Source organism: Centrocercus urophasianus, unplaced genomic scaffold, assembly GCF_019232065.1.
Source record: "Centrocercus urophasianus isolate 14NV4802_14NV808 unplaced genomic scaffold, USGS_Curo_1.0 seq_13, whole genome shotgun sequence".
Classification (NCBI taxonomy): Eukaryota; Metazoa; Chordata; class Aves; order Galliformes; family Phasianidae; genus Centrocercus; species Centrocercus urophasianus.
This window is the reverse complement of record NW_024884475.1, coordinates 29,395,941-29,414,622: the sequence shown is the minus strand read 5'-3', so window position 1 is coordinate 29,414,622 and position 18,682 is coordinate 29,395,941. Positions and strand designations below refer to the sequence as shown.

Here is an 18,682-nt window from a genome sequence, read left to right as displayed (position 1 = left end):
GATATTCCTAGGAAGAGATTCAGGGCAGATGACAGTCACCAAAAATGGGATGGGTATTCATTTTCCTGTCTCAAATCAGTGGCCCCAGTCCTCACAAGCATGGGCGGACTTGCCTATGGCTCTTGGTATTTTTTTCTAGATCTGCTGTGCTTGTCTACTGAAGAGTGAAAAGGAGGAGGAAGGAGGTTAAGCAGAGCTCATGTGCTGCTTGCTTTAAATATCACACTTTAAACTGTATACAGTGTTCCTATGAGGGTAGATCCCTGACAAGGGGATAACTTGTAAATCACAGAACAGTTTGAAATGGAAGGGTCTTTAAAGACCATTTAGTTCCAACCCCCTTGCTGTGGGCAGGAACACCTCCCTCTAGACCAGGTTGCACAAAGCTCCATCCTGCCTGGCCTTGAACGCTTCCAGGGATGGGGGATCCTGATTTTGACTGAGATAATTTTCTATTCTTTTAGTAGCTGGTATAGTAGCTGTGTTTTGGATTTAGGTTTAAAATTTGCTGATAGTGCACTGATGTTTTAGTTGTTGCTGAGCAATGCTTACAAGGTAAGGACTCTTTGGTTTCTCACACTGCCCTGCCATTGAGGAGGGTGGAGGTGCTCAGGAAGCTGGAAGGGAACAGAACTGGGTCAGCTGCCACCTGCTAGATATAAGGCATCATGCTGAAAAATAAAACTGAAGATTTGGGTGGGAAGCTACTGCTTAGGGAATGTCTGGGCATGGGTCAGCCAGTGGTGAGTAATTGCATTGTGCTTTACTTGGGATTTTTATTCTTGGTTTGTTTTTTGCCTTCCCCCCACCCTCCTTCTTATTAAACTGACCTTATCTCAACCCATGAGTTTATATTCTTTTTTTTTTTTTGTTATTTTTTAATGCTCTCTCCCTTTCCACAGAGTGGGAATCATCTATGTGGTGCTTAGCTGCCTGCTGGGTTAAGTCACAATGGAGGGGGATCCACAGCTTCTCTGTGTAGCCTACTGCAGTGCCTCACCACCCTCAGAGTGAAGAATTTCTTCTAATATCTAATCTGAATCTAGTCTTTTTTAGTTTAAATTCCTGATGGAATTTCTCTCTTCATCTTTCCTGTAGTCCTCCTTTAAGTACTAGAAGGCTGCTGGAACGTTTCCCTTGAGCCTTCTCTTCTCCAGGCTGAACAACCTCAGCTCTCTGAGCCTGTTCTTCATAGGAGAGATACTCCAGGCCATTTGCTCATCCCTGTCACCCTCCTCTGGGCTCACTCCAGTCTGAGCATGTAGCAGCAATGTACCCCTTCCAGGGCCAACTCAGGAGTGACTGTATTGGGTTTAATAGCCAAGACCGTGAGGCTGTGAATGGTTTCATCCATATCCACAGAGTTAAACAGCACAGTTACAAGGATGAGGTGCAGTACAGCTGTATTGAGGGAACAGAGAGGAGGTGTGGAGAGGATGTGATCAGAGCAGATTCCCTTGAATGTCTTCAGGTACTAAGGAAGCTGCTAGATAAAGGACACACCAAGTGCCACGGTGCTGCCAGGCCTGCAAAGATATCATACCAACATTGCATCCCATTGTTCTTTGGCTTGGCTTTGACGAGAAGAATGTAGCTAAGATGGGTGCTGCTTTGCAAAGTGTGTGTGCAGGATGAGGCCTGTCAAGAGGAAGAAGGAAGAAGTGGTGGGAGTATTAAGATGCAGGAGGGCCTCTGACTCAGGCAGGAAGAAGAATGAAGAAATACAGCAGTTAAAGGAGATGTGGGGAAGTGCAACTGTGACTCAGGCTGGAAGGGAGGTAGTGGGATGTGAGTTGGCCTGTGGCGAGTGAAGGGAGAAGACAGAAAAGGAAGCACTGAAGTATCAGAAAGTGGGAGTGCACCGAACTGGCTAGGATAATAATGTGTGATTGAGTTGCAGTCCACGGCCCTCCTGGTTGTGCAGCAGTGCCAGGCAAGTCATGAGGAGTCCTTGACAATACCTGGCAGCTGTGGGAGTTATTCCTATGTGGAGATGAACTCCATTTCTGCATCCTGCTTCAGCCTCTTTAGAGCAAAAGTGGAGGTAAAGCTGTGTGTTTAGTAGCATTCCTTTTTCTGGCTGTGTAACACCTAAAAGGGGGTTGGTTGTTGTAAAAGAACTTGAAGAACACAACTTTAATTGGGCTGCTCCAAAGGTGCAAATGTTTGTCTCAAATCTTATCATTATTCACTCCGTTTGCAAGGTGTACACCTTTAGCTTTCGTTTGTTTAGACTAGACATGCCTACTTAGTAGAAATGAACTATTAGAAACTTCCCTGTGCACCTTCACCTTCTTTCATATTTTTTTCTTCCTCAGGAAAGATTTGAGAGGAAGAGAGGAAGAAATGGAGAAGGGACCACATAATAAATGTTAGGCTGTCTAATGTATTTCTGGAAAGTATTCAGAATCTAGGGAGAGTTGGCTGCATGATGTCTTGCAAAGTGGAATTCTTTTCATAGTCAATATATTACTTTGCTTGAAAGTTACTTTGAATATTGCCTCTTTATTTTTAAATAGAAGTTTTGGTATGATTAAATGCCTTAGTATGCCTTCTCTGTCCACTTGCTCAGATGTGCTTCATATGCTATACCAGCATATTAACTTAGTGATAGGAAAAGAGAAAATGTTTGTTCTTACAACCCAAAAACTAAAATAAGGTCTTGCAAAACATTGTTTTACATAAATTGGTATATGTTTGATTCATCTGTTTGCTGTCACTTATTAATGTCAGCAGATATAATTTGCTTTTAGACATTTACTCTGCAACTTTTTGTGTACTTTCCTAGTATTGGTATTTAAGATACTTTGATTTTTCTTAGGTTTGTGTGATTTTTGTAAGTTTTTGTTTTGTTTTGTTCTTTCCCTCCAAGGAGGCACAAATGCTAGTGTCCTACATTTTTCATTTTCCTGCATGCAAGGTGAAACTATGTCAGTAGTACAAAGAATTCCCCTTAAGCTTTCCACTAGGCTCGTGTAACATAGATCCTCTCGTAGGCATATGAACTCCCTCGTGCTGACCTGTTGAACCTGGACCTGCTGCTTCGTAGTGGACTTCTGTAACCACTCAGCTTTTGTATAAAGGAGTACTTTGTTTTTCTGGCTTAATGGTTGAGAGAGAGCAGTGGGATTTTGTGCTAATTCTAGTCCCAAGTATATGCCTTGAAAGTGAATTCCTAAGGAGAAAACAGTCAAAGAGCTGCTTGGTGGGTCATGACCTGGATAAAGGCTTGGTTGAGAATTGAGTTACACCGTTGTATTTAAATGTGAATTATTTCTGCCAGTGCTCAGAGGATGCAAGGCCTCTGGATTGCTAAAGTGTAACGTGAAGTATAACATTTCAGATGCCTAAAGAATGGGAGGGTTTGCTGGCCTGTTCACAGATAAAAGTGCCAGTTAAATGTGAGTGCAGTATCGTACTTAGACCTAACTTTAAACCTAACTTTATTCATCTTGACTCCATGTTACACACACACACACACACACACACACACACACACACAAAAAAAAAAAAAAAAAAAAAAAAGCAGAGAATCACACTAAAATTAGATATTAATCTACATATTTTAAAATTTCTAAAGTCTAAAATATTTTTTCATGCTTTCCAGTGTAAAATGATGTTATTTTTTTCTTGAAGTAGTTACTTACATGACTTCAAGGATTTTGGTTGTAGTGCTGTTTACTTTTTCACAGGAAGAGTGTTGGACTTGGGAAATAAATGATCTTTGTATGTGTAATTGTTATGACTGGCATTTACAATGTAACTTTGAGATGAAATAAATTCATTTGCTGGCTTTGACAGCAAAATAAAAATTATATCTATTAGCTTACTTACCCAAATTTTTCATTTTGAGAGAAAGCTGTTCAGTTAAGAAAATGTCCAAAGACATGAAGGTCTGTTTTATTAAAGATAAGTTGTAGTGAGGAACAGGGAAGGACACATGAAGTTGTGCTGCAAACTATAAATAAGCATATTCTCTGCCACTTGTAGTTGTCAGTGAACGTGAGGGTATCGATAGATGGAAGCTGATACAAGTATGTAGTTCTGTGCCTGAGCCAAGTACTATCTGATTGAGGTGGCTGGATTGCATGGTACTTGGTACAAATACGTGCAGATGTTCAGAGGCTGATCATACCTTCTTTTGGATGTTGACAAGGCGTGCTGTGCTCGGTGTATGCTTGTAGGCCTGCTTTGTACTGCATGCTGTCCATTCTGAAGGTTTCATGTGTACCAGCGAACTTGCTAGATTCCTCAGTATTAATAACTTTAATAGGGTATAAGTAATGAATGATGCATAACTCCAACAGGAGTATAGCTGGCAATAAATTATGCAGGTGTTCACAGCAAGCAAAGCTGTTGTTTGGAGTCTGCTTTGATAACAACTGAATTCTTAGTGTTGAAATCCTCTTCTTTGTTGGTAAAGAAGCAGAAAAGAAATTTTACCTTTGAGGCAATTAATTCTCAACTCTGGTAGATGTTTCTGCTGGTGAATTTTGAATTGAGCTTTATGGTTTTAAGTTAGCTAGCATTTAGGGAATGATGCAAGGCTTGAACTAAGTAAAGCTAATAGGTCTTGTCTGAAAACAAACAATTTATTAGAATGTAACTCCACGTATTGACAATATGGACAAATTTCATTATAGTTTGTAGTTAAATAGAGTGTGTTCCATATTTTAGAGACACTGAAGAACAATTTATTTTAAAGTATATCTGAAATTATTAAAAGAATGAAAATTGTTTAGGCTCCTCAATCCCATTTTCTAAAGCAGATCTGACTGTTAAGACATGTTGAGACAGCTTAAATTCCTCCTATATTCCCATACCTCAGAGCTTCCCATTGGCTGTCTGAAGACTTTCAAGAGCACCTAGACACTAGGAAGCCCTGAGGCCAGGGCTTGGTGAATACAATCTTTAGAGCCTAAGGGGTTTAAATACAAAATTTAACCTTCACTCAGGAAGGCCAGCCTGCTCATCAGTGGCAAGAAGAGAATCCTTTTCTTACTGCTGAGTGTCTTAACTGGCTGATCTGAGTTGCCCCTTTATGTCCTCTGAGCTGAAATTAAGCTTTTGTAAATTATTAATTCCCTTCTTACTCCACTGGTCTTGGTAAAGATTAGCAATGGTTGACTTTCAACTAATTATATTATTCATTATAATTTTATTTATGTTCTGAACATGCTTAGTTGCTTTCAGAAATGTCAAGACATTGAAAGACATCAGTTTTATCCCTGTAACTCATGTTTCATAGCAATAGAAATGTAATTTGCATTAACACTTTTCTTTTATGTTAGCAGATGGACCGTACCTTCAAATCATTGAACAGCCAAAACAGGTAAGAGCACTACATTTGGAAAGTCTTTGCAATACCTATGTCACTGTGTTCAGCTACAAATGAAACTGTAACTTACGATGAGAAAAAAAGTGTTGAGGAGGTTAAACTTAATAACAAATATTGCACTTAACCATAAGCATTTTTTCCTCCTGCTTTTGTAGTTAAATCGTTTCCTGTTTTGTTCTGTCTTCATTTCTGTGTCTCTCTGGAAGAGTCTAAGAAAAAAAAAAAAAAAAAAAACAACAACTGAGGGTTTAAAAAATACCTTGCTAGATGTAGGCTTTTAATCTTAGAAATGACTCTTTAGTGCCCCAGTATTTGGAAATATAAATTAATAGGCATGGAAGATTTTTAGAATTTGTTTCATGTTTCTTGGAAGATGTAAAAGGAAAAGAAAAAAAAAAAAAAAAAGCAACAATTCTGTTCCTGGAAGAATTTGACTTGTTTTTTTGCCATCATGAAGAAATTGTGTTGTCCTTTGAGATTCCTGTTTTCACTGTTAGCTGTTCTGAATAACTCAAGAAAAAATGAGGAGTAATTCTTGAAAGTACCTTTTTGTGACTCAGATGCTCACTTAAGCTGCCCTGGTGGTGTCAAATTCATCCCTATGCACTGGTTAGTTTTCCTGCAACAGAAGTAAAAAGTTGCATAAAATCCTAGATTGAGCAGCTGTTAGGAGTCCAGAAGCTCCCTCAGCCTGTCTTCATAGGGGAGGTGCTCCAGTCCCTGATTGTCTTTGTGGCCCTCCTCTGGACCCTCTCCAACAGCTCCCTGTCTTTAATGTACTGGGGGCTCCAGACTGGGATGCAGCACTCCAGATGGGGCCTCACAAGAGCACAGTAGAGGGGTACAATCACCTCTCTGTCCCTGCTGGCCACTCCGTTTCTCTTTGTTTTAGTTCATCCTAAATCAGGTCATGTCTCTGCATGGCAGAGCCTGTAGTGTGCAGTGTCTAAAAGGAAGCCACTATTTCCATCCATGACATTCCTGTAAGCAGCTCTGTAGTGCAGTACCCATGTAGCAAGCTGAGCAAAGGTTTATACAGTGTCATAAGAGTGATCCACAGGCAAAGCGCTGTGCTTGTGATCATTTTGGGAATAAAGAGGCAGCAGAGAAATATAGGACTGTATGTGTGAGAACACAGTTAGCACTGCAAGGGTGATAGACTGGGGAAGGCTACTCAAATGTCTGCTAGACCTTTAGGCTGTGAGGCATGGCAAGTGAAGAGAGCCTCAGTCATTCCACACATAATGACTCTGGAAACTGCTTTGTCTGCTGGATGCCTTGAGCTCAGGCTCATAGTTGAGCACTTCACTTTGTTGCTCAACACTCTGTGTGAAAGCAGATATGTTATTTAGAATTGATTACGTTGTGTGGTTAGAATCTGAACAAAAGACAGATCTTTCCATTTGCTTGAAAGGCATATTCATAAACTGAAAAGGTTTCAGTGAGATAGATGCTAATAATTACAGAGTAATTTTTTGAGCGAGTTCAGTGTCAGCTAATAGAGGCATCAAACTTAGAGATGCCTTCTATTAGACAAAAGCTAAAGATCTTTCATGAAGAATGCAACACTTCATGGATGGCCTTGAATACATCAGGAGGACTGTGCATAACGGGCTGTGTCAGAATTTGCAGGACTGGCAAGTAGGTCTGAAGGTATTCAGGGGTGGAAGGGGGCATGTAAAATAGCGTAGCTAAGTAGAGTTAAGAGTTACCAAGTACATTTGCTTAAAATTCACATCTTCTGTATCATATAGAGGTCTGAGTAAAGCAAAGGGAATATGATTTTCCTGTAAATAAAAATGGAATACATAGACTGCCATGCTCTAGAGTGATTGCTAATGGGTCATTCAGAGTGCCCTGAAACTTTTGCAAGGCTCCTGGGCTTTGCTCTGCTCAGAGCTACAACTTCCATGTGTTCTTCCCACGAGGAAAAAGGATTTCAGTTTCATCCATATTCTTTTCTCTGTGATGCTTTTTTTTCCCTGGTTGTTTGCAGTCTCTACCTAACATCTATTGTGACAGAAATAGCATCTATTCTTGTATTCTCTGTCATTTATTTATCATCTTGTTTTGAGAGTATAAACAGATCTCTGCTTCAGAATGTCTTCACTGACTGAAAGGAGAATTTCTGGCTGTTTATAATGTGTAACAGTGGGAATAGAAGAGTTTACCTGGGGCTAGCTCAGTGGTGCTTTGTCAGCCTTCATTCAGACAGCATTTCAGTGATGAACAGTTGTAGCTTTATCATTTGTGGGCTGTTTGGGCAAGTCATGTGTGTGTGTGTGTGCATGCATGTGCTTTTTTCAGTTTTGTTTTCAAAGAGCTTTCAAGTTTCTTTTTATTTCCACAGAGGGGCTTTCGATTCCGATACGTATGCGAAGGGCCTTCACATGGTGGACTTCCTGGTGCTTCCAGTGAAAAGAACAAAAAGTCATACCCCCAAGTCAAGGTAAGGACATAAAACATTAATATTTCGCAGACTGAATGTAAGCATATGTAAGGACCCTACTGCAAATCAACATACTTTATTATGAACATACTTTATTACTCACTTTATATGAAATTGACTGCACTTCATGTCCCACTTTAAAAGTGTAATTGGTTTAAAAAGAAAGTAGTTTTCAGATTCGTAGAGTTATTTTGGCACCCTGTTTATGTATTAGCCGGTGAGCAGTAATCTTTCCTGCACCTACCCCTCACTGCACTGCTCCTGCTCTTACCAATGGAGTTCTTTCCTAAGGTGTGGTTTTAGTATGATGCATGGTCTGAGCTGGTTGGTTACTCTACTGCTTGCATAATGCATAGCTTGAGTCTGCTTAGTTATCCCAGTCCAGTCTGAAATGCTATTTACCTGCTTTCCCTCCCTTGTCTGTTCATGTTACTCCTTACTCAATGCCTCTAGGATATTAAGTCCTTAGGTTCTTAAGGATTTAATCCAGATAACTTTAAAATCAACCAAAATGTGTCATTTAAACAGGAGTAGCACTATATTCAGGAGTTCCAAACCCTTTTTGTCTTTCCAGGAAAAAGATTGAGCATGTTAATTAAAGAAACATTCAGAGCTAGCACAATGTGAAGACTATAACAGTGATGGTTAACTGTTCTAGGATCAGGGATGGGCTTTTATTGCCTAAGGTTCTTGCAGAAAATCCTTTCTGTGTAGAAGAGAAAAAAACATAAACTGTGTGTTTTCTGCTTTTTTTTCTTTTTATTCAAAGTTAATGAAAGTCTCAGTCTTGTTGTTACATTACATCTTTGTTGAGCTTTTACACTAGAGATTGTATCACGAGGAGCAGGATTAATATCTTTTAATTCTGGTGTTGTCTTCTTTGGAAGAAGACAAGGGAGTGGAAAGGGTAGCAAGCAGTCAGTCTCTGTACCAGGCCTTGCTGTGTGCTGCTTGTCAACTTTCTCTTGTACGTGTGTGTAGTTCTTCTGCAGTTCTTGAGAAAGGCTAAAGTTTGGAACAACTGCATCTCCAGAATGAATCAGTACATGCATGACTCAATGGAAAATAATCAGCATTGGTTAAGATAGCCTAGGGTGTTTTAGTCTGGCAAATTGAGAGAAGGATGAGAAATTCAGCCTTGCAAAACTGTTAGGAAAAACTACTAGCCCAGGCAAAGGTTCTGCTTGCATTTTCCTTTCCTATTGTGATGGTGATGATGAACCAGAGAATAAAATTTACTGGTATGGTTCATATGAAAATTATGTACCTCAGTGATGCCATGTCTTTGGATTACAATTCCATCTATATTGATAATTAATAAAAATATCAAGTGTTATTGACAATAATTGTCATGCTGTTGTGTTTCCTAAAGGTGTCATGGGACTTACAATAGCATGACAAATATACACACAATGAGAAGTTCTGTAGGGAATGGAATTTTTCCATGGAAAAACTAGAAAGCAAAACATTCTTTGGCTTTCCATCAAACCTCCTGTTTTCATTGATCATCAGATTTTAATTTCATCTAAAGCTCTCCCAGCACACGTGTCCCGTCCCCTCCCTCCCTCCCTCTTGTCCTACTGTGTGCATCTGGGTTTTTTCTACTACAAATCCCCGCATGGCAACACCTGCTGGGAGAGGCTGGCAAAGGAACACAACAAGTAAATTCCTCAAGGCCGTTACTTGTTACTGCTTGTTCTTGATTCAAGTGGTGCCAGCGAATATAGAAGCATTTCACACCTTTTCCTGTAAGTCTCTCTGGTGTTTTGTCAAAGGGTGCTCACCTTGTTGTAAATGAGGTGAGCACGCTTGAAGGTTACTCTATTTTATTTAATTTTTTATAGTTACACCACGACTTTCACCATAGAACTTTCATTTGCTGATCATAGTGATGTGAAAGGACAGCAGCGTGTTTTGACTTCAATGTAAAAAAAAAAAAAAAAAAAAAAAAAAAACCCAAAACAAACTCATCTTTGTAACAGATGTTTAAACCTTGGCTATGAGGTGATCTGTACAGCTCACACCGGGATCTTCTGCTTAGCCAACTCTGCACAAAAAGCTGATGTAACTTATCAATAGGCACCACCGAGTGTTCTGAGAATAGACATTTTCAGTGAAAAAAAAAAAAGCATGGTAGTCTAACTGCACCCTTTTCATAGGATTATGCATTGTAGACCTGAAGAAAACACAGTGATCTGATATGACCTCTTGAATAATGTCAACTACTGAATCTCAATCATTTTTTTCCCTGCACCTACTCCCTTACTTCTAGCTGAGCTGGAGCGTATGAAGATGTGCCTTTCATTTAAAGGCTGGAGAGCTGAAGACTGCCATGTCTCTAAGCAAGATGTTTTGGTAGTTAATTACATATTTAACCACGCCCTGTAGAGCTTATTAGAAGATGGTGCATGTCAGGAGTTAGTGTAGCAGTTCTGCTTTGCATTTGAGACAAAACTGCACTGCCTGTTAACTTGGAATTGGTTTTAAGACTCTAGTTTTAACAGCATATATGGCCTTGTTAGCAGTAGTATTTTTACTATAATGCCAAGGATAGAATTCATTCAACTTAATGGAATTGTATTCCTTTATTTACAGCTCTTTGCTATCAGTAATTGTACTAGTATGTACAAAAACTGTTCCGTACTTACAAGATTACATGAGTTCTATATATCCTTACAGAGAAGCTGTAGATATTGAACAAAGTATAACGAGGAACTTCTTTGCTGTCCAGAGAGGTTGTGGAATCCCAGTCTCTCCCAGGACCTCTCTGAATGCCTACCTGTGTGATCTACTGTAGAGAACCTGCTTTAGCACGCAGGTTGGACTTGAAAATCCCTAGAGGTCCCTTCCAACCCCTACAGTTTTGTGATTCTGTGAAGCTAGATTTAATAATAAGTTATGTAAAATTATTCATTTAAATTTCATTTTTGTCTGCTTAGTGGAAACAGTGCAACAGTGGAAAATTGTAATGTTTAGAACAGTTGAAATTACGGCTTTTGAGCTGTTGACTCTTTATCAGTTTGTTCAAGCAAAGAACGATTGGGAGTTCTCTGTAGTTGTTCTATATCCAAATAATAGCAGATATGCTTTCCTAAAATCTTCTGAAGAGTTTTATGAAAAAAAAAAAAAACAACACCACCACCAAAAGAACAAAACTAGGTTGTCTGATATCACCAGCTTACTGAACTATCTTCCATTCTTATTCATAAGTTGCTTGTTCTGATATATTTGGAAAACTGCCAGAAAACTTCCATAGAATATTTCCACTTGCCTTTTTTACATGTTTGTATGTCCTGATCTTTTAGACTGATATTGGTGTATTCAGGCTTGACACTGATACAGTTTTGGGTGTGAAAAGAATTTACTGAAAACTGTGGTGTGACGGAAATGTCCTGAGTTTTCATTTCCCTTGGGGCAATTCTACATGGGTGGCTGCACACAATTTCAAGTTGTCTATTCTGTGAGCTGGATGTAAATGAGTTTCAGCCTAGAGGCTGAGTAACCGCACTGCTCAGAGATGTGCCCAAGCTAATGAGCACCGTCTCTGTACCCAGGAGTTTGGATGTAATGCAGTTCAGCTTGAGGATCAAAGCCGAGTCCCATTTAGGCAGCCCTGAACTCGGGTACCCAAATAGGAGCACTGCCCATCCAGGCATGTCCTTAGGCTATCCTAAATTATACTTCAATTTGGAGATAAGCGTTCTCATTGAAATCAGGGGGATTTCAGCACCTAATTCAAGTTCAGGAGGAACATTTGCAGAACATGAGGCAAGTTGTTTGGTTGATGAACTTTCTTGTTGAAGAAAGCTTTTTCCACCCCATAGGAATTAAATTGTGGAGTGTCAGTTTGCTGATTACAGGTTAAAGATTAATTCATTCAAGAGCGGAATTAAGAAATAATCACTAATGGAGAATAAACAGATGTTTTTCTTATAAATCTGTAATACCCATTGAAAGCCTGCACTGAAGCAAGTCAGCCATAGGTAAATTCATTGAGATCTGTGCTTTTTGCTGCCATAGTTGGTTAGGCTGAGTCTGGAGAGCTGAGTCCATTTACTCAGGCTTCTAAAGCAGCGCATTGAAGTCTGTGACCTCACATTCGGGGAGGATCAAAAGCTTTGAAACTCCCACTGATTTAAGTTACTGTACATTGCTTACTCTCAGGCTTTTAAATAAGTACTTTAGTGCCTAAAAAATTCCTACCAAGTTTGAAATGTATGTTAAGCTGGCAACTCATATTTGGCATTTATAAAGAATGAGTGATGCCTCATCTGTGGAACTTTTCTTGTGTGTGTGTGTATTTATGACAGCACTGCTGGTCATACTTAAAAGGTCAAGCAAGATTGGGGATGTAGCTTCTATAACAAAACGATTAGAAAGAGAAATACTTATTTTTATCATTGCTGGCTTTGTATGTTTGACATGGTCTTTTCCATCATTTGCTTTCTTTAGTTAACTAGTTGGTTTCACTTCTTGCTTGTATGAGTAACTGGAAAAAACATCTTTCAAGTAGAAAGATGTTTTTTATGAAGTTTTTGTAAAGTTGTAGGATGTATTTAAAAAAATGTAGGGGGTTGGATCTCAAAAAGATGTGGAATAACTGAAAAAAAAAAATTCAACTTTCATTTTGAAATTGAGTAAATTTCAAGTTCACAGAGTCCTTTTAATCTCTCAGGCAAATCTCTCTCAAACAGGAACAGCCGATAACTGGGAGCCTGCAGCATTTTAACTTTTGTCAGATTAGATCAATTGAATGCCGCTTCAGTGCGGGATGTAATCAAGTATTACAGCTATGCTTCTTCCCAGGAACTCCTTATTTTCTTTTTTCTCCCTTGTCTTCAATTTGATGTTCAGTTACTGTTGTTTTTGAGTTCGCAGATCTGCTTTGGAGCAGTAGAGCACCCAACTGCTATCTCCATCTCGTATTGCAAATAGTTTTTTTCTGTCAATGCCATAATCTTTGTATTCCTGTACAGATATCCAGTATTGTAATATGCTGTCTACCTTCTAGCACCTTTGACTGCATTTTCTATGTGAAGTAAAAGGTGGCAGTTATTTGTATATATTAATACCAGAATACATTTTGGATTATTCAGCAATTGTGATGGTGTCGATGATTCAAGGATACCCCAAAATGATTTCAGGCTTGTTTTAGATTACATAAGGATGGTTAACCACTGGGGCTGTTTTTCTGGGTGCAGATGAGCTGGATGTTACAAAAGCTCTTAGGAAGGTCCATCTGTAAAGCAAACATGTACGAAGCATCCTATAGCCTTTGCAGCATAGAATGTCAGCCTAGAAAAAAGTCTTTTCTTGCCAGATGATCTATATAAGGTATTACATTTTTAGAACAATTTTTTTTTTCTTTTTTTTTTTTTCCCCCCCCTAAGAAGAGACTACAAAGATGGTGCTGAGCTGAGTAACATGGGAAGATTGCAATCTGGTTACCACAGTAGCTATATGTTCTGCTTTCAGGGGCTGGAAAGTCCTTGCCGTGCACCAGTCCTACCTAAAGTTTCACTGTGGTTTCTACAGCTGATGAAGGGTTGTCTTGAACTTTACTGAAGTGACACAAGAACATGCATGTTACTCATAATGAATATAACACTGTAGATGTGCTTGGAACTTTCCAGCAGGGAAAGCCTTTCTTAGGGATGAAAAGAAAATAGTTTTGAAAACCTAGTTGTAGTAATGAAGGTGACATTTAGCACAAAATATAGTGTTTATATTTTCAGTTCATTTTATGAATGTTACACAGATTCCTGCATTTTTTCACTGCTGAGAATGATAGAAATGACAAAGCAGTGATTATTCTGCATGTTTGTATTGTTTCAGTCCAGGAGCGATTACAGTTTGGGAACAGACGGAAGCACGAGTTTCCATGTTTCATATTTTAGAAAGCACCACTTGTAAAATACTCATGACTGTAGTTTTATATGGTTATCTCACAAGCAACGAGTAGTGAGAAGACTTTTTCACACCTGTTTCTCCTGGAACAGCTTTTTCATACTTTGGGGTTTTTTATTGTTAGCAGCAAATTGGAAGGCGTTGAAGACGCACGTTATGCAGAGTGTTTCAGCTGTGATGGAATGGATTCAAGAGAGGGGTTAAATGGAGTGAAGGAGGCTAGCAGGACTTATAATGTGGTGAAGTCGTGGCAATCCCCGGTTATCAGCGTTTTATCAACAATATAACCTTAAGTGTTCAGTTCATCACTGATTCATCACTTTAATGTTCATCGTGATCCTTTAATACCTTGGTTGATTAGATCTATAAGCTGCTGTAATACAAAGAACTTTTCCTCAGGCAAATCAGAAGAAACCTTAGAGGAGGAGGGAAAAAACCAGCATTGATAAAAGGGTTAATTAAGTGAATTGGAAGGGAAGGTAATGTTTGCTTTTTTTTAAATCAAGATAATTTTATATTTGTTATAATTTGAAAATGATGCGTAACAGATAACTGAGTTGAAGTATATTATCCATGAGGAGAACAAATAATGTTTTAAATAATATGTAAAACAAATAACTGGTATTAATAAATGGTACTTTGTTGGTAATTTTATATATATATATATATATATATATGTGTGTGTGTGTGCATTTTTTTTAACATTACTTGACATCACAATTTTAAAAGCTGTTGAGAATGTATGGTGACCAGGAGTTCTGATGGAGGGGGGCAGGAAGCTTTCTAGTGCTCCAGAGTGCCTGTGAAGGCATCCAGATAATCCTAAATGCAGTCCTATAAAACCTTAGATGGTGTTTTAGTGTATATCCTCACCTACACTTACAGAAGTATTTACTGGGCTGGTTTGTGTGTTGATGTCACTTGTGATCTAACAAAATACCTTTGAATACAGAATTCTTCCACTTCAAAATCTCTACCTGAGTGATCATTGTAATGAGAGCAAAGTGCTTTAAAGTAATCATAGTATTTACAATTATTTGAAAACATTTTTGAGTTTGGCAAAAAAAACCCAGATATTTTGTTGAATAGATGCATTTTTAATGCGATTCTTAACATGTAACAATGTCTAATGTGAATTTAATGTACTAAGTTAAGTTTATGTAGAGCAGTGTGGTATAACTAGCCAGAATATAAAGCTAATAATAGTGATATGGGAAACAGGAGATTGCTTTTCCTTATGTTTGTTTTACTTCTTTCCTTTTTCTGTCACTACTTCTGCCATTTGTGTATCAATTTTAATTACAAATGAATCATTGGCTTTTTTTTTTTGTGATGACCTGATACAGTTAGTTTTTCTCGTGAGTAAAAACACATTTCTCCTAAGCAAGCTTGATTGTACTTAGCTGACAGAAAATATTCCACTGGAATTACTGTTTGTTCCATTTTTAAAAACATCAGTTTTACATTTATTTACAGATTTGCAACTATGTTGGACCTGCAAAAGTGATCGTCCAGTTAGTTACTAATGGGAAATACGTCCACTTACACGCTCACAGCTTGGTGGGTAAATTTTGTGAAGATGGAGTGTGCACAGTCAATGCAGGACCGAAAGACATGGTTGTTGGGTAAGTCTGTCAAATGTATTTGTTAAGTTTAGCCAAGAGGGAGAGAATCGATTTTTGTCACAGTTCTGATCAGTGTTTCACCTTTGCTGAAATCTGCCGTAGAAATACAGTGAAGAGAAAAGCTTTAAGAAAGTGAGGTTAGTAAATTTGAAATTAAGGCAAGACAGGTATAAACATGAAAATACTAAATGAGTCAAACTTCTTAAGTTTAAAGCAATAAGATTATAGTGAAGTTGTAGTTGGTCTGTTCTTGTTTAATTTAAAGGAGTAATTGTTTATATCAGTAAATGCAACTCAGGCTCCTGTCTACGTTTTCAGTCTTAGATCAGGTTTCATGCTGGCTGTGAGTTTTACTTCTGTGATCTCAAGAATGTCTTTGTTGGTAAAGAAGTAGTTTAAAAAGCTGAGAAGGTTGGGAAAGAGAGATTCTTTTAAACTGTAACTTTTGATGTCCAAGCCCAGTGTGCTGACTTTACCAAGCACAGCAATTTAAATAACTTTATTTGAAATGCTCCTTTTCATCTTGAAAAGTTTGGCTCATTTCCTAACCTGTCTTGTTTTTCATCAAATGTTTAGAAATAGCTTTCCTATCCTCAATTGACCCAAAATTGAGTTATTGTCTTGATTTCATACTTCCAGATCTAATTGATTTTTGAATGTGTCAGGGGACTTTTACTAAAGCACATCTTGTATTACAGGTATTGTCATTCTAACAGATACCCAAAGTGTCTTGCTGAATGTCCAGAACCTGGCTTCAACCATTTTCTTTGAAAAATGTACTCTGCTTTTAGCTTTTTAGCTTGCTCTCCAAATCAATTTGATCTGACCAAACCTTTTCTGATAGATTACTTTCACGGTAGGTGTAGAATTACATATTAATGACAGCTCAAACAAAGTGTGACAATTAAATTTTGAAATGTTTTATAAATTGCTTCCACACCGTAAGCCTGAAAACTTAAAGGTTACTTCCTGCGCCATGGGAAAATCCTGTGCACCCATCTGATCGCTGCCATTGATGGTGTGCATTTGACATGCTTTTTAAGCTTGGCTGAAATTGTCATGCTGGAGTTCATTGGAAATGCTTCCTCCAGATAAGAGAACGACTGCCTGCTGCAGGTTTGCCTAAAGCATCACAAAATCAATTAATCAACATTCGGCAGGTTTGCAAACCTTGGAATACTTCACGTCACGAAGAAGAAAGTGTTCGAAACTCTGGAAACGCGCATGATCGATGCTTGCAAAAAAGGATACAACCCAGGACTCTTGGTGCATCCTGAACTTAGCTATCTGCAGGCAGAAGGATGTGGAGACAGACAGCTAACTGGTATGTGGAAACAATGATCTGATTTTAATAGGTTTTTAGAAAGAAAAAAAGAAAGAAAAAAGAAAATGGCTTAGCTTCTGAAAATGCAAATTTTTACCCAGAAAAAGACCCTGAGTAGGAAAACAGCTTATGGTTATGCAGTAAGAGGTTGTATATTACTGCTGTGTTTTAGGGAATCAGAAAGTCTTTTGCTGTGAATGAGAATGGAGCAACTTCTTCCGTAGCTACCTGTACTCACCTCTGCACTTGTGTTTCACTGTTCTTATCCTATTTAGTTGAGTGATAAATAGTCATTTTGTGTTACTGCTGTGAGACATGGTATCTTTAACTGTGGGGACTTTGTCTGAGAATACCTTTCTTCATTCATCTGCACTCCACCCACATCCCTGTTAAAGTTCGGGTCTGTATTGCTTTCAGGAGCTGTATCGAGGGGCTGGCCTTTTCTTTATCACTGGTGCTAGACATTCAAATTTCATTAGAGGCAGAGTCCATCCTTTTCACAACCTTTATGAACAGAGAGCAGAAAAGAGTCTTTGTGTCTCTTAATTATATACCTTATCTTAAATAACATGTGGCTCACAAACTTCAGATTGAATGCAGTATATTGCAAATAGCTTCTCCTCTATGAACAGAAAGATGGAAACTGATGGGTACTAAGTGAAAAATAAGTTGCTCTTGGTGCCTATCGATAGTAATGCTTGAAAAATGCTCAGTCTCCCCACCTTGTGCTAATTTGACTGTGCGAATTTATTGGTTCCAGAACGAGAAAGAGAAATTATTCGCCAGGCAGCAGTTCAGCAGACAAAAGAAATGGATCTCAGTGTGGTGCGTCTTATGTTTACAGCCTTTCTTCCTGACAGTAATGGTGGTTTCACACGGAGGCTTGATCCTGTTATATCGGATGCAATATATGACAGCAGTGAGTATATTTGGCATTAATTACTGTCTCAGTGTGAGGCACATCTCTGTACATACAAGAATGCTGGTATTGCTGTACTTAGATAGCCCAGAGATAATTGGCCCCCTGTCTGTCCACGTACATGTGCTGTCATTCTGTTCTTAATAGATGCTGATGTAAACCCTAAAGCGAGATCTTATTTGGCTGTTAGCATGTTTAATCCTGCCACCTGTGTTAAGAGAATACTGTAAATTCTTTTTATAACGTGTTTGAATTTTGCAGACTTGTCTTCAGTTGCTTTCTATGGCAAATCCTTGTTACACAAGATGTGAGGAAAAATGTGTTTCAGTCTTTATTGAGACTTACACACTTTTCATTCTGCTGGGCATCTGCTTGTCCTTGTTTTGTGACACTAGCATAACCAGAAGTTTTCATCCATTTACTCTGGACCTGTTAGTATTTTTATACTTGTATCATGTCTCTCTATTTGTAGTTTTTCTCAGTGAATGTTTTCACTCTGTGCTTGTGCTTTTGGATAATACTTAGTGGTTTTACCCGAACCCTTTCTGCTGCTTGAGATTTCCTCGTAGCTGTGGGTCGCCATGTTCCTGGTAATTATTCTGTAATGAGTCAGAAAAAGTACCTTTTTTTTCTTGGTGCAACAGTCATATGTACGTCATCACTTTCTAAGGACTAAGTTTAAATGAGAAGGTGTTAAATGCAGCTGTTCTAAAGCTGCTGTAGTCTGTTGCTTGTTGTCAGTTGGGGAACGTAGTGCCCATATGTCTGTTATTCTTGTAGCATTCGTGTCCCTTGTTTTCTGAATGAGAAAATGGTCTTTTCATCTGCAAGCTGAAGTGATTTAACTAATAGTGTATTTAAGGAATATTGATCTTTGGTAATAACCATGGCAGATTCCATTTGTTATCTTAGTCTAAAGTGCGTGATGATAAAGAGTATTGCTAAAGCAAAGAGGAAGAGAAGGGCAAAGAAACAACAGAGGCAGAATAGCAAAAGATGGAGGGTGACGTTACATGATCTGATGGTGACAGGACAGGGTGGAATGGTTTTGAACTAAAAGAGAGATCTATATTGGTTGCTAGGAGGAAATTGTTTACTCAGAGTGTGGTGAGGCACTATT

At 38.5% G+C, this 18,682-nt stretch overlaps 1 protein-coding gene across 4 annotated transcripts in view; it reads left to right on the top strand.

The window, feature by feature from the left end:
- The window catches only part of NFKB1 (nuclear factor kappa B subunit 1), a 58,595-nt gene that overhangs the window by 17,025 nt on the left and 22,888 nt on the right, over window positions 1-18,682 (top strand). For 3 of the 4 annotated variants that reach the window (XM_042811763.1, XM_042811765.1, XM_042811767.1), the window contains exons 4-8: window positions 5,292-5,332; window positions 7,689-7,787; window positions 15,171-15,319; window positions 16,480-16,643; window positions 17,404-17,562. In XM_042811763.1, the coding sequence (XP_042667697.1) occupies window positions 5,292-5,332; window positions 7,689-7,787; window positions 15,171-15,319; window positions 16,480-16,643; window positions 17,404-17,562 (612 nt within the window). The remainder of the gene's footprint in view (window positions 1-5,291; window positions 5,333-7,688; window positions 7,788-15,170; window positions 15,320-16,479; window positions 16,644-17,403; window positions 17,563-18,682) is intronic. The other variant, XM_042811764.1, reaches the window with a different exon arrangement.